General features: G+C 49.1%; 1 protein-coding gene across 2 annotated transcripts; it reads right to left on the reverse strand.

Moving 5' to 3' along the window:
• Positions 1-1,699: 1,699 nt before the first annotated feature.
• On the reverse strand, positions 1,700-21,490 carry Eif3l (eukaryotic translation initiation factor 3 subunit L). Of its 2 annotated transcripts, XM_048355650.1 has the most exons (13): positions 21,387-21,490; positions 20,836-20,884; positions 18,145-18,355; positions 15,940-16,019; positions 13,742-13,803; positions 11,979-12,048; positions 11,701-11,774; positions 8,279-8,450; positions 7,921-8,075; positions 6,923-7,093; positions 4,814-5,311; positions 2,605-2,685; positions 1,700-1,881 (listed from the first exon to the last, which is right to left on the reverse strand). In XM_048355650.1, exons 1-13 carry the CDS (start codon positions 21,417-21,419, stop codon positions 1,843-1,845), a joined length of 1,695 nt encoding a protein of 564 aa, XP_048211607.1. In that variant the 5' UTR covers positions 21,420-21,490; the 3' UTR covers positions 1,700-1,842. The 2 variants fall into 2 exon arrangements, with proteins under 2 accessions (XP_048211607.1, XP_048211612.1); XM_048355655.1 differs by lacking the exons at positions 15,940-16,019; positions 20,836-20,884; positions 21,387-21,490 and having other exon boundaries at positions 18,145-18,223.
• Between the last annotated feature and the right edge of the window lie 1,688 nt (positions 21,491-23,178).

Consider the following 23,178-nt stretch of genomic DNA (forward strand, 5'->3'; position numbering starts at 1 on the left):
TCCTAGGACTCCATGTGTAAGCCACCGGAGCCCAGCCCATGAAACTACTCTAGTGTTGCATTCAGGTTGGCTGGGGAAGCTGCTCGAGTGAGCGAGAACCTATGATCAGCTGTGCTTGGTGCAGGGCCGGCGGCGTTCTTCACTTTCACAAAGAACCAGACAAGACAGGAAGTGGATGGTGAAGCCTTGACTGGCCCGGCCCAAGACCTTGGCAGATCCTAACCGCCACTCATTAGGCTCCACAAGGTCACAGTGGCTGGAAAATAACCAAGCATTTTACATTCACATTAAGGGAGAGGAGCTTTTGCTTTTCCTTTGGGAAGAGAGGCTGCTGCCCCCCAGGCTGACCAGGGCTGATTCCTGGCCCCACTCTCTCTTGCTCCAGGGATCTGCACCCACCACCCACCCACTCAAACACCTGCCAGTGTCACCTCCCGCACTGTTCAAGACCGAAACGCGACCCATGATTCTCACCAGCCCAACACACTTAAGCATGGGTTTTCGCCTGTCCTCACTGAACACTGAACTCCATGAAGGCAGGGATGTGGTTCCCCTACCTCAGTGCCGCCTTCCCCAGCAGTAGTAACCTGGCTGGTTTGCTTACAGGAAAAAGCACTGGCTTCTGCTCATAAAATCCCAATGGTCTCCATTAGACACTGAACACCACTCAGTAGCTGCAAACAGAAATAACCTCAGGATGTCAGCCACTGCAGGGGAGAACGCTGTCTGGCTTCTTCCGACTCCACGCCTTGGTTATGGAGGAGGTCCGTGTCCTGGCGGCTCCCTCCTGTCTCCTCCATGCTGTCCCGGAAGGACACCAGTCCTTGGACTTGGGATCCACCCCAAGAACCAGAGGATCTCATTCCAAGATCCTTAACTGACACCCACCAGGGGCCGTTCCCACAGGCCGTCCCCATGAGCACCACTGGGAACCCACTACAGCCTTTCACCTGGACAAGAGGATACAGAGCTTACATGAGCTCCAGCGAATGCGCCTCCAGAATGGGCCCTGTGCGCCCTTACTTCCGCCCAGTGAGGGCAGGCTCTCCAGCCCAACAGAGCGCCATTTTTGCTCCAGGCTAACACTCTACCATTTGAACTACACCTTCAAGTTTTTGTTTTTCCAGTCCTGGGGCTTGAACTCAGGGTCTGAGCATTGTCCCTGACTCTTTTTTTTTTGCTCAAGACTAGCACTCTACCACTCAAGTCACAGCACCACTTCTGGCTTTTTCTATATATGTGGTGCTGAGGAATGGAACCCAGGGTTTCATGTATGCGAGGCAAGGATTCTATCACTAGGCCATATTCCCAGCCCCAGCTTCAGGTTTTTGGTGGTTAAGAGTCTCACTGACTTTCTTGCCCAGGCTAGCTTTGAACAGCTATCCTCAGATCTCAGCCTCCGAGTAGCTAGGATTACAGGTGTAAGCCTTAGACACTCAACTTCAAGGGATTCGTGTGAAGCACAAGTGAGATGGAGAACATGTAAAAGCCCTGTAAGTACCCACCAATTCTATGCACGCTACCTGTGCTCTACAAACACCAGAGCTGCAAGTACATGTAAACTCTTATGAACACGCTACGTGCTCCGTGAACACCTGGACCCGAGAATTCCATTTGTTCCTTCGTGGTACCTGAGGCATGTGGGGAATGACATTCTGCTTCTGGGAATTGATTTTCCCCATAATAATGATAGCACAAATCTGGCTCCAAAGATCCTTTACTACTGAAAACATTTCAGTCCATAATTTGAGCAAATTCCAACTCAGCTGATGGCAAATTTGAGTAAAGGCTTCATGGTGACAAAATACTTCCCCTCTACAATGACAGTGTCACTTGCGTGCCTCAGGGTCGCTGACCCATCTTCTTCAGGGTTCGATTAAGCTAGGAGGCAAAGAAAAGCAAAGTTAGACGAGGGATCGTCTAAACCTACCCCAACAGTGGACACAAGCACTAGCTCAGACTTCTTGCCAGGGAAAGTTCTATGTATGGAGGGTGGAGGGTCCCACCAGACTGGCAAGTCTCACATGTCCTTCTTCCTGCCCTTTACACTCTACCCCACTCTGCCCAATTTACAGACAGGAAAGGATGGGGTGTGGCAAGTCCAGTGGAGCCTTCGGCTCCCTCCTTTCCCAAGAAACAGGATCCTGGCTAGAAGACAGTCCTAACTCACGACCAGATGTGAGCTGGCTGGCTAGAAGGAAGAGGAGCACTGGCTCTGTGATCTTGCAGGAGTCTGGCCTCTACTGGAGGACTCTATGTACCAGCACGCAATGTCTCCAGCAATGACCAAAGCAAGATCCACACCCTAGAGCTTTCTTAGGGCAATACACACAGAATGCACCAAGTCTGTCAAGACAGAGCTTCCAGTCCAGCCTGCAGAAACTGGCCAGACCTGTCTCAGCCGGGAGAATAGCACCAAGTGGGGGCAGTGTAGGCAGCGGCAAATCCACCCATATTAGGAAATACCAGAGAGGGAGGAGAGCAGCGATCCCAGAGGGCTGACTCAGCAATCCCCACCCACCCGAGACCCAAGCAGCTGCCAACCTAGCTCAGAAACTTCTTGATCTCTGCCCCAGCAGACATGCAAACTCTCCAAACTCTCACCTCTTCAAATTTGTGGATCTGACGGATAAAGAAATCCCCATAGCGCCTGGCGACCTTGGTGTCTGCAATGTGGATCATGTCCTGGGGGAAAGAGCAGAGTCGAAGGACAGTGAGTACCCCTGGGCAGGACCGCCTAGGCAAGGATCCACTTACTGTAAATCATGATGCTAAGGGCAATAGAAACCCTACCCTGCTTTCAAAAACACTGTTGTGAGGGAGGCTAACTGGAAGAGCATTACTAGTTAGTGAGAAGCAATAAAAACCTGCAATTAAAAAACTGGGCTGGGAATGTGGCCTAGTGGTACAGTGCTTGCCTCGGATACATGAAGCCCTGGGTTCAATTCCTCAGCACCACATACATAGAAAAACCCAGAAGTGGCGCTGTGACTCAAGTGGTAGAGTGCTAGCCTTGAGCAAAAAGAAGCCAGGGACAGTGCCTAGGCCCTGAGTCCAAGCCCCAGGACTGGCAAAAAAAAAATGTTAAAAAACTAGCCAGACACTGGTGGTTCATGCCTGTAATCCTAGCTACTCAGGAGGCTGAGATCTATCTGAGGATCATGGTTCAGCCTACACAGGCAGGCAAGCCTACTGCATCTCCAAGTAGCCAGAAGTGAAGCTGTGGCTCAAGATGTAGAGTGTGAGCCCTGAGCAAAAAAGTTCGAAGACAGCACCCAGGCGCTGAGTTCAAGCCATAGGACTAGTATACACATACAAAATCTAGTAGTATCAGAAAGGTATAGCTGGGCACCAGTGGCTCACTCCTGTAATCCTAGCTACTCAGAAGGCTGAGATCTGAGGATCATGGTTTGGAAGCCCACTTGAGCAGGAAAGCAGTGAGAATCTCCATCTCAATTAGCTACCATAAAAGCCAGAAATGGATTTGTGGCTCCCAACTGGTAGAGTGCTAATAACCTTGAGCATAAAAGGTCGGAGTCAGTACCCTGGCCCTGAATTCAAGTCACCGGACTGGCATGCACACATGTGCAACTGTGCATACACACATACATAAAGGCAATAAGCAAATGAGAGAACTATTTCAGATAAAAGGGAAACTAATCAACACAGACTTAAGAGGCTCCTCTGCCCTCAAGACATTATTAACTGACTAGTACTAGCAGGCTGAGCTGAGGGACACACCAAGGCAGATGTTCAGCAAATACCCAAAGGGGCTTCACACTCCAGTTCATGTGAGCCAGACAAAAATGTTCTCCCAGTGACTCCCTACATCAAACAAAGGAGCTATGGGGTGAATTCTCCATTCCAGTCCCCAGATGGGTAAGCACATGCTAACTCTGGCCTGTCTAGCCTGGCTTGTTTGTCTACCAGGTAGTCAGGGAGCAGAGACTGTGAGCTCACTTATGATGGCCCAGATCAATTACACCCCAAGTTGCAGGAAGTTCTGGAGCAAGTTCTGGTGGCATGGGATGCCAACAAGTTCCTCAAGCACATGGTAAAAAACCAAGCACCAGGAGTCAGTTTATGTAGCAGCAGCAGCTGAGGACAGTTCTCTCAAAGCTAAGCACCAGCAAGCCACTGGTGGCTCACGACTGTAATCCCAGCTACTCAGGCTGTGATCTGAGGATCACAGTTCCAAAGCCTCCCCTGCAGGAAATACTGTGAGACTCTTATCTCCAATTAACCCCAAGAAGCCAGACGTAGAGTTGTGGCTCAAGAGGTAGGACACTAGCTTTGAGTGAGAAGACTCAGGGACAGCTCTCAGGCCCTGAGCTCACACCCCAGGACTGGCACCAAAAACCAAAAACCAAAACACAGTGCGCCCTGCAGAAAGCCATTCCACTCAGCTCACCAACAGGCAGAAACTCTAGCCTACTGCAAGGTCAAGGCACTGCTCTGAAGTCTTCCCACAGCCTCCAAAGCATCTCTCCTCCTTAATCCTGCAACGGCCACATGGTGGCCCCCCTAACACAGGGTTGGCTGGGTACCTTCCCACCCTGAGCCCTTGCCCCCACTCCCCCGCCGTCAGGAATGCTCTAACCAACTTACTCCGCTCACTTCCTCCAGTCTTAAACCTGACTTTCCAACAAAGCCTAGTGCTTTATGTATGCAGCTGCAATCCTTACATCTCAGCCTCCTGAACAGCTAGGATTATAGACATGAGCCATCCTGCCAGGCTAACATATTTACTGCTTATCACTGAGGGGACTAGGATGCCCAGGGATGCTGGCCCGAAGGGGGCCCCCCCACTCACCTTATCAATGTAGAAGTCAACCTCAGAGGCTGACTGGAATTCCCCATCGAGGGCGGAGATACCACTGGTCCACACCAGGTTCTTCATCTTGTGCTTGAAGACAAGAAGCTGGATCCGGAACTCCTGCTCAGTGAGGTCCAGGAAACCAGCCAGCTTGGCCACGGGCATGGTGGTATACAGCTTGAGGAAGCTGCGGATGGTGGAGAGCTGGGCTTGCTGCTGCACTTCATCCGAGAACACCTTCAGCTGCTGCAAGAAGGGCTCTTTGTGGTAGTTGGGGTGCACATTGTCGTAGTTGGGCACCACGGGTGACAGGAACTTGGGGCAGGAGTAGCTGAACAGCTCCTCGTAGACCTGGGGGTCGCCCTTCTGCATGCGCAGCATCTTGTCCCCGTACTTCTCTCGCAGCTGGAGGTGGATGCTCTCGTCGATCCTCATGGGGTACATGGTGAGCGCAATGGCCAGCAGCGCGTGCATCTGCTCGTTCTGCTTGTTGATCTGGGGGTGGGGTGGGTGCAGAGTCAGCCAAACACTTTCCCATGGCCCTTCTGGCCACACCGCAGGGCTTCCCCATGGTGCTGACCACACACCAGCCACTCATCTCCAGTGCCCCCAACCCTCCCTCCCTCTGCCTCTAGTGCACCCCGCCTAGGGCCGTGTCCTCCTCTGCCAGCTTGCACAGCTCTCAGCCTCTCCAGCTGATGTGCCACTGGCAGGTCAATTCTCATACACCAGCCAGGCCCATGCTAGGAGAAATCCGTGTCACCAGTGACAAAAGACTGAGCGCTTTCCCTGAGTAACAAAGTCCCCACAATTCCTACCTCACTTGTCCCCCACTGCTGAATCACTTCCAAGTCCTAACTGACCCTCTGCTCATGGCAGCTTCTCTGCCACTGCCTAGAAAGCGCCCCCCACCCACACAGTGAGCCCATCCATCCTCCTCTGCAGATGGGCTCCGGGCAGAAATCACATCCAACCATAAAGCAGCTGAGCCCCAAGGACTTATGCAGGCCCTCTAACTCACTTTAAAATGCCCACAGCTCGGGGAACCTTCAGCACACTGCTGCTGAATGAGTGACTGAATGACTGAAGGCACAGCTGGGGAAAGCTGTGGCCCCTATCATGCCACGTTAGTGATGCGGTAATGGGCACAGTAACACTTAGGGCAGGCTAGCTGCCCATTCCGACTCCTATGCTCAGTACTGAGTGCTTGCCTGGCATGTCATCACAGAAGGAGAAAAGACTGCGGTACACACAAAGATAGGGAGCACATAGCACATGTAAAAGCTACAACAGTAGCTGTAGATGTAGAGAGAACTGGGTCTTTAGGACCAGAAAGGGGAGGGAGACAGATGGAGGCCAGAAAACGAGCAGCAAAGTAGACAGGAGAACCGTGTTCTGCATATAAGAGACTGTAGTTCCCAATGATTTATACTTATGAAGAACTCCAAGAAAGGAGTTTGAATGTTTCAACACAAAGAAATGATCAATGTAAACCCTGGCACCAGTAGCTTACACCTGTAATCCCAGCTACTCGGGAGACTGAGATCTGAGGATGGTTGGATCATTGAAGCCAGCCCAGGCAGAAAAGTCCCCTTTATCTCCAATTAACCACTCAAAAAAGGAAGTAGAGGGCTGGGGATATAGCCTAGCGGCAAGAGTGCCTGCCTCGGATACATGAGGCCCTAGGTTCGATTCCCCAGCACCACATATACAGAAAACGGCCAGAAGCGGCGCTGTGGCTCAAGTGGCAGAGTGCTAGCCTTGAGCGGGAAGAAGCCAGGGACAGTGCTCAGGCCCTGAGTCCAAGGCCCAGGACTGGCAAAAAAAAAAAAAAAAAAAGGAAGTAGAGTTGTGGCTCAAAGTGGTAGAGCATTAGCCTTGAGCAAATGAGCTCAGGGATAGCACTCAGGCCCGAGTTCAAGCCCCACAACTTGGGGGGGGGACGGACGGACAAGAAATGATAAATATATAAGGACAAAGAAACCCTACCGATTTGATCACTGTACACTACATTTATCCACTTATCATACATACTCCATTAAGTACAAGCTTTTGACTGGTGTTTACGGCGAATGGCTGAGACAGGGCAAGGGGTGAGCCTCTTACCATCTCATACTTGTACGTGGTTCTCTGGAACATGCTCTTGGTCCTCTGGATGTAGAGGAGGATGTTGGCAAAGACTCGGATGGCATCCTGGTAGCGACGCATCATCAAATATGCAAAACCGACGTAATAATATGTGGTGACCTGGCACTCGGGCACACGGGAATACATGCTCTGTGGAAGAAACACCCATGCGTCTCAATTCGCCCCAGACAGGACCCCAGTGTAAGTGGGGCCTAAGGGAAGCTGAGGTGAGAGCTTCTCCTGCAGAGGTCCTGAACTTCCCAAATGAAGCTGAAGCTGGAGGGTGGCTAAGTTTAGGTCTTGTGTCTGGCTATAGCACAAAGAGACCAGGCAGACCCTACTCCCCTTTTACCTCTGAAACCCTCTATACTTCAGCGTTGTAATTTCCCTTCCCTTTCTGTGCCTACAGACAGAAAAGGGCAGAATAGGCACATAAACCAAATGCCAGAGAAAAGTCCCTATACTCCTGAGGCCAGGAGGAATGCTTAATCCTGTAACAGTAGACAGATATCATCTCGCTTAGACTGTAGACAAAGTGGCCATCCTGGGGCTGGGGATATGGCCTAGTGGCAAGGGTGCTCGCCTCCTATATATTAGGTCCTAGGTTCAATTCCCCAGCACCACATATACAGAAAATGGCCAGAAGTGGCGCTGTGGCTCAAGTGGCAGAGTGCTAGCCTTGAGCAAAAAGAAGCCAGGGACAGTGCTCAGGCCCTGAGTCCAAGCCCCAGGACTGGCCAAAAAAAAAGAAAAAAAAGAAAGTGGCCAGCCTCATTCTGCTTTGAAAACAGAACAGAGACTGCAGAATACCGACTGAGTGTCAGTGATCTAGCTTAGATTGTCACTGCAGTGGTCGACACAACTTTCAACCAGCCTGGAGGAAGGGTCTTCTCTCCTAGAAGTTGGTCCTGGTTTGGATTTTCTCTGAAGCGCACAGACACTGGGGCTCTAGAAAGTAGGCGGTGGCAGGCGATTACCTTCTTGTTCAGTTCGATGTTCTCCAGCACCTTGATGGCCTGGTAGTAATCTCCCAAGAGGGAGTGCAGGCGCAGGAGCCCCACCAGGCTGAAGTAGCCGAGCATCTTGTAGAGGGAGTGTCGCCCATACTCCCCAGCCACACTCTCAGGGTCACCTGACAGGGACAGACACGGGGAACGTGTGGGCAAGGCAGGAGCAGGCAGGCAGGCCCAACCTTTGCATGTCACTCAATAAACATCTTAGTCTGCGGCCAGCCTTTAAGGCTTCCAGGCTGCATCCTTCCCTCCCCATGAGCCAGAGCCCGCGCTGTTCATTCCCACAGCACAGACAGCATCAGCCCCACAGGTGGCCACTCACCTCCGCTCGTGTACACCTCCAGCTGCCGGTTGATGTTGGACTTGTCCACCAGGGAGTGAAGGACGTTGAGGACGCTGTGAACATTCCAGATTTTGGGATTGGAACGGAGGAAGTCAATCTCCTCCTCTGACTTCTTGGCGGTCTTGCAGCGGTACTGACTAAATGACTGGAACTGTTGAGGAAGAAGGGAAAGACAGAGCAGGGGCATAAACCCAAGTGACAGTCCACATGCACAGAGCTGTAAATCAGGCAAACCATGGCCCTGGACTGGGGAGAGAGGAGGCGGGACCTCCTGCTTCGGACTGAGGGCTGGAATGACTTGCTTTGTGTCCCAAGACACAACAAAAAGCACAACAGAGCATAATATCATGCACTAGTAAAGCCTGGTACTTGCTTGGTAGGCATTCTGCCACGCCTCTAGTGCCATACTATACTGGTTATTTCTCGCTTCTACCTGAGTGCATGCCATGACTGTGATCCATATGTTTTAGGATGTCATCCATCTTAGCTGGATGACAGGCGCACATCACAACAAATTCTTTCACTGAGATGGCAGTCTTGCAGACTTTTCTGCCTAGGATGGCCTCAAATTATGACCTCATCTCAGCCTCCTAAGTAGCTAGGATCACAGGCAGGAACCATTGGTGGCAACAGTATCATTTTCTAAGTGGTGTCTATCGCTGTGATGCAGTTCCTTCCAGATAATACACTAATGCCTCTGCCACGGCAGGAGAGGCAGACACTTTCACCCAGATCTTCAGCTTGCAAAAATAATCACCTCTTAGCAGGAGGAACACAAATAGTTACTTGATTTAATAAAAGCAAATGAAAAGAGGGGTGATTAAGAGCCACTCGCCCTGGCCAGGAAGAGCCATGAGGGTGCTCCCATGATCCTCCCAGAGTAGCCTCTGTGGAACAGGAAAGCCCTTGAACAGAACACTGGCTACGCTTGGGGAATTGTACTCAAAACGCATGAAGAACCAGCAGGAGTCTCTTCTTGCTGTGATTCCAGAGGTTGGACAACTACCTAGAACCATAACAAGCTGAGGAGTCAGAGAAGCCAGCCAAGGCCAGGGCTGCGTGCGGGTGCTCTGTGAAGGCTCTAGGCCTCCCTCCTTCTCAGCAGGAGGGGCTTCTCCGAGAGCCCTGTGAGCTTTCCCCAGTCAGCAAATCACAGCACATCTGTACTTCGCGTTCACAAGGATCCTCTCTCTGTGGAGCTCAAATACCATTTTTAAAAATTCATTAATCTTGGGGGCTGGGGATATGGCCTAGTGGCAAGAGTGCTTGCCTCATATACATGAAGCCCTAGGTTCAATTCCTCAGCATCACATATATAGAAAAAAGCCAGAAGTGGCGCTGTGGCTCAAGTGGTAGAGTGCTAGCCTTCAGCAAAAAGAAGTCAGGGACAGTGCTCAGGCCCTGAGTCCAAGGCCCAGGACTGGCAACAAAAACAAAACAAACAAAAATTTTTAATCTTGGGCTGGGAATATGGCCTAGTGGTAAAAGTGCTCGCCTCATATATATGAAGCCCTGGGTTCAATTTCTCAGCACCACATATGCATCAAGTGGTAAAGTGCTAGCTTTGAGCAAAAAGAAGCCAGGGATAATAATGCTCAGGCCCCAAGTTCAAGCCCCAAGACTGGCAAAAATCAAAACAAAACAAAAATTATTATTCTTATTTTTTTGGGGGGGGAGGGTATCTATCATAGGTTTTGAACTCAGGGGATGGGTAGTATCCAAGCTTTTCTGCTCAAGGATAGCACTCTATGATTGAGCTGAAGCTCCACTTCTGGTTTTCTGGTAGTTAGTTAGAGGTAAGATTCTCATGAACTTTCCTGCCCAGGCTGGCTTCAAACTGTGATCCTCAGATTTCAGATTTCAGACTCCTGAGTACTTTTGATTACAGGTGTGAGCCACTAGTTTAATTAATTTATTTAATTTAGCCTATTTATTTTTGGGGTGTTAGTCCTGGGGCTTGAACTCAGAGCCTGGGTGCTGTCCCTGGGCTCCTTTAGCTCAGGCTAGGCTACTGCTCTATCACTTTTTAGTAGAGTAAAGATAATGCTCTCGTGGGCTGGGGATATGGCCTAGTGGCAAGAGTGCTTGCCTTGTATACACGAAGCCCTGGATTCAAATCCTCAGCACCACATATACAGAAAATGGTCAGAAGTGGCGCTGTGGCTCAAGTGGCAGAGTGCTAGCCTTGAGCAAAAAGAAGCCAGGGACAGTGCTCAGGCCCTGAGTCCAAGGCCCAGGACCGGCCAAAAATAAAAAAAATAAAAAATAAAAAATTTTTAAAAATTAAAAAAAAAAGATAATGCTCTCATAGAATTCCCCTCCAAGGTTGGATTCACACAATAATGCTCAGATCTCAGCCTCCTGAGTAGCTAGGCACATGGGGGATAAAGAGGGTAGGGTAGCCTAGTGGAAACTCAACAATACCTCGAGGCGGGCAATATTTCCCTTTGGATAAAAATGGTACCACTGCACCGAGATCCACCCAAGTAAATACCACCAACTAAGATATAGAATGTGGTGTTTTATAGGTCAAGAAAGACTCAAAGAGCTTAAATAACATGTAATTTTACAAAGATGGCAGGTGGCAGCCCCTGGACTAGAACCTACTTCCAATGGGCTCCAAAGTTTTGAGCCTATGGGTCTGCCAGGCCTCTTACAGAAAACTGTCCCCTCCTGGGGCTGGGAATAGGGCCTAGTGGCAAGAGTGCTTGCCTCGTATATATGAAGCCCTCTGATTCCTCAGCACCACATATATAGAAAACAACCAGAAGTGGCGCTGTGGCTCAAGTGGTAGAGTGCTAGCCTTGAGCAAAAAGAAGCCAGGGACAGTGCTCAGGCCCCAAGTTCAAGGCACAGGACTGGCAACAATAAAAAAAAGGGAAAAAAAGAAAAAGAAAAAGAAAGAAAAAAAGATAACGGTCCCCAGAGTCCAATGGAAAGGGGTATTTTACAGTATGATGGGGATACTTTTACCCTGTGTATCTTATTTTCTTAGCAGTACTGGGTTTTGATCTCAGGGTCTTGCCTTGCTAGCTAAGAACTCTACTGTGAAGTCACATCTCCAGATCGTTTTTCTGCTGGTTATTTTGAGACAGTTTTGCTTCTTGCTTGGACTGTTACCTTCCTACTTCTGACTTCCCACCATAGCTGGGATGACAAGTGCGCATCAATACACCAGTTTCTTCCACTCAGAGTTTTGAAAATTTTCCAGCCTTTGCTAGGTTCTTGGTTAAAAAAAGGTCTCATGGACTTTTCTGCTCGGGCTGGCCACACACCACAGTCCTCCAGATCTCAGTCTCCCATACAGCTAGGAGCACAGGCGTGAGGCACCAGTATCTGGCCCACCCTGCATGCGGTAGAGGTTGCTCCAGTTGTTTGTTAAGGCTGCAGCTGACAGATACCTGGTAGATGAACTCATCGATGATGTCCCACAGCCACTGGTTGGGCAGTTCAAGGGGAGCAGGCCCATCAGCATCTGTGAAGATCAGAGAAGTCAGACTCAAGGCCATGACTAAGCCCATTTAGTAAGGCTGCAGAATGCTCTGGAATTCCTCTAAGGCATTACAAATCATAAGACCCCTCTTTCCACCCACAAATTAAAAAATCTGCTTCAAAGAGTAGGAGGCCCACATCAAACTTCACACTCCCCCCTCCCTTCCCCCCCTCATCTCAGACTTACTAAGAATGTAGTTGAAGAGATTGCAGTAGTTGTAATAGGATTCAAACCTCTGCTCTAAGGAGGGTCCCCCCTGTAGGGAGAACAGAGACATCAGGCCACAGACACTAGAATGTGTTTTGACCCACAGTCTACCATGATAGCTGAGAACTGACATCTGCTTGCTCTTGCTAAGAGAGAACTCAGCAAGCAAACACTACAGTGGAGGGGCGCTGAACACTGAACCACATGTCCAGCTTTTATGACCACAGATCTTGACTTATGCTTAACTCATGTCTGGATAAAGGGCATGCAAATCAGGTGAGGCAGAGGGGACAGGGTCTCAGGAAGAACACCAGCAAAGGCAAAGAGCACCTCAGATCCAGCAAGTTAGACAATGATGCATTGGGTCAGGGACACAAGGGGTCAGCAAATTCATCCCAAGGCCTGTATCAGAAATAGTTTTATAGGGGCTGGGAATATGGCCTAGTGGCAAGAGAGCCTGCCTCGTATACATGAAGCCCTGGGTTCAATTCCCCAGTACCACATATATGGAAAACGGCCAGAAGTGGCACTGTGGCTCAAGTGGCAGAGTGCTAGCCTTGAGCAAAAGGAAGCCAGGGACAGTGCTCAGGCCCTGAGTCCAAGGCCCAGGACTAGCCAAAAAAAAAAAAAAAAGAAATAGTTTTATAGGAAGGCAGCCATGCATAACCTTTATAGTTGTTAAAAGGCAGCAATGGCCAAATCAGAGCCACGTGGCCCCGGAAGCCAAGATGGCAATGTTTTATGATGCGAATAGGAAACACTACTAGAAATCTTCGTCTTACGGGCTCCTATGTGCTTATTTCAGCTTGGGCTGAAAGTACTTGTGCCAGTACTTGGGCTTGATCTCAGGGCCTCACACTTGCCCAACTTGCTTGCTCATGGCTGGAGCTCAAGCACTGGAGCCATGCCTCCAGTCTGTAATCGTTGGGTAACTGGGAATGGCTTCAAACCACAATCCTCCAGGTGTCAGCCTCCTGAGTGGCGAGGACAACTGTGAGCCACTGCTGCCCACCATCTTTACACTCAGTTACAAGAACAAGGACAGCTGAGGACCTAGGGACGTGCAGATGTGTGTGAAGTGCATAGCACCATGCCTGACCTGCCGTGACGCTGTTACACATATCTGAGAGAGGAAGAGGCTCAGGAGCAACAAAAAGAAGGGGGGGAAAAAAGGCAACCTAAGCCAAGGCAACTGCGAGTGGCTGGGGGCAGTGTAGGATGGCTGCTTGTAACATGGTGTGTAGTGGTCCATGCCCTGTCAAGGAAAACTGGGATGGACTACAAAGAACACATAAACAGACTGTAGCCTTCATTGTCTGGATCAGATACCAGCTTTCTGGGATAAATCATTCCTTCCCTCTGCAGTTTACTTGAAGAAAACTCAGGAAACAGGTAAACCACTGTTGTGTGTGTGCCAGTACCGAGGCTTGAACTCAAGGAATACTAATTTTGTTTGGCTTTTTTACTCAAGGTTGGTGCTCTACCCACTTAACCCGCACCTCCACTTCTGGCTTTTCGTTGATTAGCCGAAGATAAGTCTCACAATTTTTTTTTACCTGGACTTGCTTCAAACCATGATCCTTATTAGCTCTCACCCTCTAGAGTAGCTAGATTAAAGGCATGAGCTACCAGTGCCCAGCTGCAAACCACTGTTGGATATAGAACCAATGTAAACTAGTGACATGTTCTAGAAATGAAAATGACACAGAATAAAAGTGTTAACAACTGAAGAAAATACTCACGCTGACTTTGGCATATATGTGCCTGTAGTATAACTCTTTGTACAAAATCAGGAACACAGCATCTGAAAGACATGGTGAAGAGGTAATGTGACTTTATCTCTTCATGGAGACTTAAAGACTAAACAGTCTCTTTTATGTTTATGCTACAAGATTACATGCAAGAGAAAAATTAATCTCTCATTTGTATTGTCAACCTGACTTGAATCTTTGTGAGTGTGTATGGCTTGAACTCAGGGCTCTGCGTTTGCTCAGGTTTTTACAATCAGAACTGGTACTCTACCACTTGAACCACAGCTCCACTTTCCAATTTTTGGTGGTTAATTGGAAATAAGAATCCTACAGACACTGGGCACCGGTGACTCACACCTGTATCCTAGCTACTCAGGAGGCTGAGATCTGAGGGGATCAGCATTCAAAGCCAGCCCCAGCAGGAAAGTCTATGAGACTCTTATCTCCAATTAATCACCAGAAAACCAGAAGTGGCACTGTGAATCAAAGTGGTAGAGAACTGGCCTTGAGCAAAAAAAGCCCAGGGATAACACCCAGGCCCTGAGTTCAAGCCCCACAACCAACCAAAAAGAAAACAAAACAAAAAAAATCACATACTTTTTTTTCCCCGAGTTGCCTTCATTTCTTTCTTTCTTTTTTTGGTTGGCCATAGGGCTTGAACTCTGGGCCTGGGCACTGTCCCTGAGCTCTTCAGCTCAAGATTAGTGCCCTACCCTTTGAGCCAGAGTCACTTCCTGTTTTCTGGTGGTTAACTGGATATAAAGAGTCTCATGGGCTTTCCTGCCCAGGCTGGTTTGAACTGTGCTCTTCAGAGCTGAACCTCCTGAGTAGCTAGGATTGCGAGAGTGAGCCACAGGTGCCTAGCATCCCAGGCTGCCTTTAAACCTCAGTCTTCACCAGACCTCAGGCCTCAGTAGCTAGGATTACAAATGTGAGCCAGAAGTGCACAGTTTTTGTCAAAATCTTATCTGGCTACCTTGCAGAAATTATTAATAGCCTGAACCTAAAATTTACACAAAAAGGAAAACACCTGGAGCATTCATGCTTTCAATGTCAAAACTTCCATAAAGCCACAGCAGGGCTGAGAATGTGGCTTAGCAGTAGAGCGCTTGCCTAGCATTCATGAAGGTCTGGGTTCGATTCCTCAGCACCACATAAACAGAAAAAGCCAGAAGTGGTGCTGTGGCTCTAGAGGTAGAGTGCTAGCCTTGAGCAAAAAGAAGCCAGGGACAGTGCTCAGGCCCTGAGTTCCAAGCCCTCAGGAATGGCAAAAAACAAAACAAAAGCCACAGCAATCAAGATAGTGCAGTATCACAGCCTGAGGACAGACTCAGACCATCAGGAAAGATGGAGTCCAGAAATAGACCCTCCTATCACATCACCTGACTTCAACAAAGCACCAAGACTGTTCACTACTCAGTGAGGAAGAGAAGTTATCCTCTCAGAACTTGCTTGGGGACACACGGTATAGCTCAATGCTCAACACTTTAGTAAGTGCAGGGCCCAGGGTGGTACTAGAAAAAACCAAACAAACCACAAAACCAAATAACAAGCAATACATCTGGGATAGCTGGAGTTTCCCATGCTAAGAGACCAAGTTGGGGACTGGCAGAGCATTTGCTCAGCATGTGCAAAGCCCCAGGTTCAATCCCCAGCACCACCATCCCTGGCCCCTAAAACCTAACCAAAAAAAAAACCCAGCTAGGAACTGGTGGCTCATGCCTAATCCTACCTAGATCTGATATTCTGCTGAGATCTGACATTCAAAGTTCAAAGCCAATCCTGGTAGAAAAGCTGGAGACTTTCTGTAACTTATCACAAAAAGGCCATACGAACCTGAGTTCAAGCCCTGTAATGGGCAAAAACAAACTAAGCCAAACCCCAGTCAGATCTGCCTATCTTACCCACATACAAAAAGGACATGGTCTAAGAAAGTGAAAGGGGAGGGGCTCGTGTGCCCATTCCAAGTGACTGTGATGACGGTTATTAGAGGGACCTGGAAACAGGTTGGGGTGATGAGCTCAATTCCAGCTTTCAGCACATCTGAGAGAGCTGTGACTGTCCGAGCCTTCACTCAAGTAACTTTACCAACAACTTGCTACACACTGGCTCTGGGAAAGAAAATGCAGAGCAAAACAATGCAAAAGCAGTACCCACTCGGCATACAGGAAAACAAGGTTCACACCTACCGTTGCCAACCTGGGGGGCAATGGCTTCAGCCTCAGGCCAAGGTGTGTTCTTGAAGAATCTTTCAGTCAACTTGGTCCAGCTGAAAACCAAGCAGAAAAAGTCTACAACTTTACAACACAAAAGACCTGACATACCCAAACCTCACGTTATTTTCTGACCCAGCATCAGAGGGAGCAAGTTACCACAAAAACAGAGTCAGAGAAACTATTGGCCAGTATGGAAATTGAACTCAGGGCCTTCGAACTTGTTCAGTCTGCTTGCTCACAGCTAGCACTCTACCACTTGAGGCATGTTTTCAGACCAGCATTTTTTCTGGTCAATTGGAAATAGTTCAATTAGCTAACTTTTCTGCCTAGGCAGGCTCAGATCTCTGCCTCCTGAGGAGGTAGGATTACAGGCATGACTTGTGACTGGCTAAGACTACCTCAGTGTATGCTAGTACTAGAGCTTAAACTCAGAGCCTCACACACTTTTTTGACCAAAGGCTGGCATTGTATCACGTGAGCCATACTCCTATGCTGTCTTCAAAACTTAATCCGGGGCTGGGAGTGTGGCTTAGTGGTACAGTGCTTGCCTGGCACACATGAAGCACTGGGTTCGATTCCCCAGCACCACTTAAACAAAAATAGCCCCAGGACTAGTAAAAACAAAACAGAACCCTTAATCCTTAGATCTCAGCTTCTTGAGTAGCTAAGATTATAGGTGTAAGACAAGTGCTTTGCAAGGCCCTCAGTTGAAAGCTGAGCAAGATTTAAAAAAAAAAAAAAAAAGCACACTAAAAATATCACTTGGGGGGGGCGGGGACGGGACACACAAAGTCTTTCAGTATTTGAGCATGAAAGAACCTAGCAGCTTCACGTCTTGCTCCTCACCCACACGATCTGTTCCTGAAGTCCTGTAGATTTCTGCCTCTGATCCATTTCTCTCTCGCCTCTCCACACACTCCCTAGACTTCATGGTTGGATCTAGTACCCCTCCTGCCAAACCTGATGTTCTTCCCAAATCTACATGCGCCCCCTTCACAGTTGGTCCAGGGTCAAGCCCTCTCCTCCAGTGAGCTCCTTGGGACTGATCCTTCCCGCCCCGTCCCCCACCCCCAGTCTGTGCCCTTAGCAGGATGCCTCCCCCACATCCTGAGAAGGAAAAGTGTAGCAGCTGCCAGAGGTGAGGATCTACCTGAGCCCAGATCTGGGGCAACCTTCAACCCCCACCCCCACCCCCAGCCCCAGTGCCTTTATGCTCATGCTGGGGTTCTACGACAGCACACACAGCCACCACACAGCGAGGCCTCAGCTTCCTGTTTCTGTTCCTTCTGCCTCAGCTATCCCTTCCTGAGAACCCCAAAATGGGTAAGAGGGAAAGAGTCCTCTTCAGTTGGCAAGGATGAGCCCCTCTCAATGCTCCCCTTGTAGGGGCCCATGGGAACCCAGAAGCTGTAGCTTCTGTGTGAGATCACAGTATGAGGGAAAGTTCTTCATCTCTCCTCGAGGGGCATGGCAATGTGAAGATGGGATCTCCCATTCCTCTGCAAGCTCCCCACCCCCACCCCAAGCGGGGTACTAAGCTTTCAGAGATCAAGTTGTTGCTGCTGGGGACAAGGGAAGAAAAAGAGGAGGGGGGACCCACTTTGGGTTGGCTTCTCCCATAAAACCACTGTCAGCCTGGTGCTGTTATATATCACTTAAGGACTGGGAATGTGGCCTAGTGGTAGAGTGCTTGCCTAGCATGCAGGAAGCCCTGGGTTCGATTCCTCAGCATCACATAAACAGAAAAGGCCAGAAGTTGTGCTGTGGCTCAAGAGGTAGAGTGCTAGCCTTGAGCAAAAAGAAGCCAGGGACAGTGCTCAGGCCCTGAATCCATGCCCTAGGACTGGCCAAAGGAAAAAAAAAGCACACTAACATCACTTAAAGGCTGGGAATATGGCTCAGTGGTAGAATGCTTACTTGGCACGCAAGAAGCCCTGGGTACAATTCCTCAGTACCACATAAGCAGAAAAAGCCCAAAATGACACTGGCTCAAGTGGTAGAGAACTTGTGTACTTGTGTACATTTCTGGAGATACCAAATCCACCTAAGTACTATGGCCCTAGCCCCAAGGAATCACGAAGATCCCAACCAAGCGCTCACTGCGCTTTCCCTCTTCAGGCGCTCTGTCACTACCAGGGCCCACCCAGAAAGACATGGTTTCACAGCCAGCGGTCACACCTGTTCTCATAGATGTCCTGGATCTCATACACCTTCTGGTCAATGACATCACTGGAGACGCGACTGGCCTGCAGCTCATACACCTTCTGGTCAATCAAATCCGAGACAGTTTTATGGAAATACTGGATGAAGTTTTTGATCACTTCAGGAATCACCTGATAGGTCTGCTGCTCATACTGACGTTCATAAGCAAGGTCTTGCTTGGGATCACCTGAAAGTGGATACAGCAAGTTCTTCACAGAGTACTTCCAAGTCCACACATATAATGGAACGCAGGATCCCACACACTCAACTGGTACCCTAGGCGGGCACCAGTGCCTCCACCTGCAATCCCAGCTATTTAGAATGCTAAGATGGTGAGAATCACAGTTCAAAGTGAATGAACTGCTGGGGATCCTGGCGATGTGGGAGGCTGAGATCAGAAGAATCACGATTAAAGGCAAGCCTGAATAGAAAAGTCTTCACGACTTTATTTCCTTTTGTACGTAGCTTAAACTCTGGGCCTGGGCACTTCTCCATGGGCTTTTATGCTCAAGGCTAGCACTCTACTACTTAACTCACAGCTCAATTTCTGGCTTTTTTAAATCCTTAATTGGAGATACAGTCTCAATGACTTTACTGCCTGGGCTGGGGTCAAACCACAATCCTCAGATCTCAGCTTCTTAAGTAGGTAGAATTACAGGTGTGAGCCACCAGCACCTGGCTAAGGCTCCAGCTTAATTGAAGAAGCCAGGCATGGTGGCACATGTTTGTCATCCTAGCAATGGTAGGAAGTGGTCCAGGCAAAATAACCAGTGCAAAACAAGAGCTGTAGACATGGCTCAGCAATAGAATACCTGCCTAGAAAGCAAGAGGCCATGAATTTAAACCCCAATATTGCCCTCTTTCCCGAAAATGTCCAGATTCAAATCCATTAAAACTAGTATTTCCTTTTATTTAGTTTTCAGTACTAGAACTTGAATTTGGGGGTCTCATGCTTGATAAGCATGTACTCTTTTTTTTCCTTATTGTCAAAGTAAAGTACAGAGGGGCTACAGTTTCATATGTAAGGCAACTACATTTCTTTTTTTTTTTATTTCTTTTCTGGGGGGGTATTACTATACTCACAATATACATTTTGACATTCTCAACGATGAAAATTGTTGTTCTGCTCTACATAATTTATGAACTCTAAGTTTTTGTTTGTTTTTTGGCCAGTCCTGGGGGCTTGTACTAAGGGCCTGAGCACTGTCCCTGGCTTCTTTTTGCTCAAGGCCAGCACTCTGCCACTTGAGCCACAGCACCACTTCTGGCTTTTCCTATATATGTGGTGCTGAGGAATTGAACCCAGGGCTTCATGTATACGGGGCAAACACTCTTTTTTTTTTTTTGCCAGTCCTGGGCCTTGGACTCAGGGCCTGAGCACTGTCCCTGGCTTCTTTTTGCTCAAGGCTAGCACTCTGCCACCTGAGCCACAGCGCCCCTTCTGGCCATTTTCCATATATGTGTTGCTGGGGAATCGAACCAAGAGCTTCATGTGTAGGAGGCAAGCGCTCTTGCCACTAGGCCACATTCCCAGCCCAAGCACTCTTGACACTAGGCCATATTCCCATCCCCATGAAGTGTATGACCTTTAACAATACAGACACTTTCTCCACTTCTGGTGATAGGTAGTTTACGTTTGTTTAGCAACATCTGTTCCCTCCTTCCTTCATTCATTCATTCCCATTCCCACCCATGAGATGTTTGGTTCCCTTTCCTCAGTATCTCATGTAACAATGGAGGCTGGGAATATGGCCTAGTGGTAAAGTAATCGCCTTGTATACATGAAGCCCTGGGTTCAATTCCTCAGCACCACATCTATAGAAAAAAGCCAGAAGTGGCACTGTGGCTCAAGAGGTAGAGTACCAGCCTTGAGCAAAAAGAAGCCAGGGACAGTGCTCAGGCCCTGAGTCCACACCCCAGGACTGGCAACAAAATCAAAAACACATAAATCTGATGTAGCAATGGTTCCCTGTGCCATTTTATTGTTGTTGTTATTATTGTTCATGTACTCTACATTTTAGCCACATCTCCAGTCCTATATTCCCTTTACTTTTTTGTTCATATAAAGGGTTTCAATTCCAGTGTGTCATCCATTCTCTTTTAAAGACTCAGTTATAAATGTTCCCTAAGTCACTTGCAATCCACTTGCTCTTGTTTCTTCAAAATTAATTATCATTAGCTAAAATAACTTTTTACTTGCTACCTGTTTGGACTTATAGAAACTAAAAAGTCTTTGAAATAAAGAACTAGGGCTGGTAATGTGGCTTAGTGGTAGAATGCTTGCCTAGCATGCAAGAAGCCCTGGGTTTGATTCCTCAGCACCATATAAATAGAAAAGGTTGAAGTTGTGCTGTGGCTCAAGTGGCAGAAAGCTAGCCTTGAGCAAAAAGAAGCCAGGGACAGTGCTCAGGCCCTGAGTTCAGGACCCAGGACTGGCAAACATATATAAAAAAATTAAAAAACAATTAGGAGGCTGGGGATGTGCCTAAGAGGTAGACAGACTGCCTGCCTACCTACCTGGTATGAGACCCCAAGTTCAAACTTCAGTACAGCCCCCGCCCAATCAATATTAGAAGCAACATTTCTGACAGCTGGATGTCAGAGATGGTTGTGAGACACTCAAAAAGATGCCAATCCCTACACCGGCAGCCAGGCCCGTGGTCTCACCTGTGTGCATATCATAGTCGCCTGGGTAAGCGTACGGATCATAAGCAGCCTGTAAGGGAAAAAGGGACACGAGTCAGGGGACAGTCACTGCTCGACAAACCCCCAAATGTCCGTCCTAGAGCGTCAACACAGAGCCGAGGGGGAAAGACAACCAACTCCAATAAAACCGAAGCCTCCACCTCTGAGGAATGCATGTGTCAGCGACGGAAGACCTCGGCGCTGCCACAGGATGGATACAACGGACAGAGCCAAGAACGTCATCAGAGACTCACAGCCAGACCGGGGCACAGATCAAGAGAGTTCGGGGAGACACACGGGCCCCCATCAGCCGCCTCCGTCCTTCCCGGGTCTCGGCAAGGCGAGTCCGGGCGGAGACCCGGTCGGTGCGGAGCAGGGCCGGCGGCTGCACGCGGGCCGCAGGAGGGGCAGGCCCGAGGGAGGCCGAGCCCGCGAGGGCTTCCGGACACCGCCGCCTCGCTCCGGGGGCCCAGCACTCACTGTGAACCCTCCCCCGGGCCGCGAAGGCCACCACGCGCTGACGGCCACCTTACCTCAGACTCGTAGTCATCAGCGGGGTAAGACATGGCTACGGCGCTCGAGAACACCGGGGAAGAGAGCGAGAGCAACACACCGCGCCCGCCTCCCGAGGCCGGAAATCCGGTCTCCCTCGAGCATGCTGGGAAACCGGAAGTGACCCCCCCGGTGCCTCCGGCAGGCCGGCCGGCTGAAGTCGCCATGATAAGAAGGTCAGGAGGCCCACGAACGACCTAACCTCTTCTTCCTCCTCAAATTACACGCTTTTCAAACAACGCGGGACGAGGCTGTTGTTGTAAATCTGAAAACGGGGAGGGCGTGTGAGGGGTTCGGCCACAGTGAGCGAAGAACCGGAAGACATGCCACCCCAAAGATGGGGGCGTGAAGGGAGGTGCGAGGGCAGAGGGCCTGGCTTGGATTCCGGTGGTGGCACACGCGGCGTGGGAAGGTTCATCCCAGCTGGTGCCCGTGGCTCACACCGGCAATCCTCCTCGGGAGGCCGAGATCGTAGGATCGCGGTTCAGGATCCGGGAGGTCCGTGAGACTCTTAACCTCCACGTAACCAGGAAAAAGCTGGAAATGGATCTGGGGGTTCAAGTGGTAGAACCCCAGCCATGACCCACAAGCACTCGGGGATAGCATTGAGTTCAAACCCCAGGACTGGCACCAATAATAATAATAATAATAATAATAAAATAAGCCAGTGAAATCTACTCTATGGTGCATAGATTGGTTCCTCAGTTTAGTCATCTGCTTAATAAACACACTGTCTAGAGGAAATCATGAATCTTCATTCCAGCCCCTGATTTGCAGTGTGACAAGGAGCATGTATCACCCTCTCTGGGTTCCAGTGCCCCTCGTGTTTCCCACTGAGGCACAGCCCCCCCACCCCTGCCCCCCACCCAGACTCACAGTTGGGGACTCACAGTTAACCTGTGATTCACGGCTGGTGTCATGTATTCACTCATGCCATCCACACTAAGCGTCTACCTATTGCCAGTTGCAGTATCCCTCACCCAGCTCTTTCTGCTGAGTTCTTGCTTTGAACTCCTTCCTTGCGGTAAGACCAGAGGTGAAAATTAGCATGGAACTGTGTTGTTGGATATCATGGGATCATAAAGTTAAGAGTTGAAGGAGAAAAAAAATAAAAACAGGACATAGAAGGGACCGAAGCAGGAGATCTACTAATGAAAAGCAAAAGAAAAGTAAAAGGCAGGGCTGGGAATATGGCCTAGTGGCAAGAGTGCTTGCTTTGTATACATGAAGCTGTGGGTTCGATTCCTCAGCACCACATATATATACAAAAAGGCCAGAAGTGGCACTGTGGCTCAAGTGGCAGTGTTAGCCTTGAGCCAAAAAAAAAAAAAGTCAGGGAGAGTGCTCAGGCCCTGAGTCGAAGCCGCAGGACAGGCAAAAAGAAAAAAAAAAGTAAAAGGTATCCTATGGTAGGCAGGCTAGTTTTTATTCGAGTTTTATTGGGGTCTGAAGAAATTATCCTGGTATACTGAGTTAATATGTCCTTAACTTTTAGAGACTGAGGCTTTTGTTTTGGATTTTTCATTTGTTTGTAGTGTACGTGGCTCCTGCCTTAGCGCCCACCCCCCACCCCCCATGATGTGGTAGCTGTTCTACCATTCCTACTTGAGTCATAGAGGCTGAATTGCCCAGATTTATTCTATTGCTTTGCAGCAGAACAATAGGTTTAGAAATGCAATTCTGATCAGCAGACAGAACCCCACTACAGACAGAAATGTGTGATCTCAGGGTGTTTGGTTTCCCAAGCCTCCTTTGTTCTTGCAAAGGCAAGCC

This window comes from Perognathus longimembris, chromosome 1, assembly GCF_023159225.1.
Source record: "Perognathus longimembris pacificus isolate PPM17 chromosome 1, ASM2315922v1, whole genome shotgun sequence".
In the NCBI taxonomy this organism is placed as follows: Eukaryota; Metazoa; Chordata; class Mammalia; order Rodentia; family Heteromyidae; genus Perognathus; species Perognathus longimembris.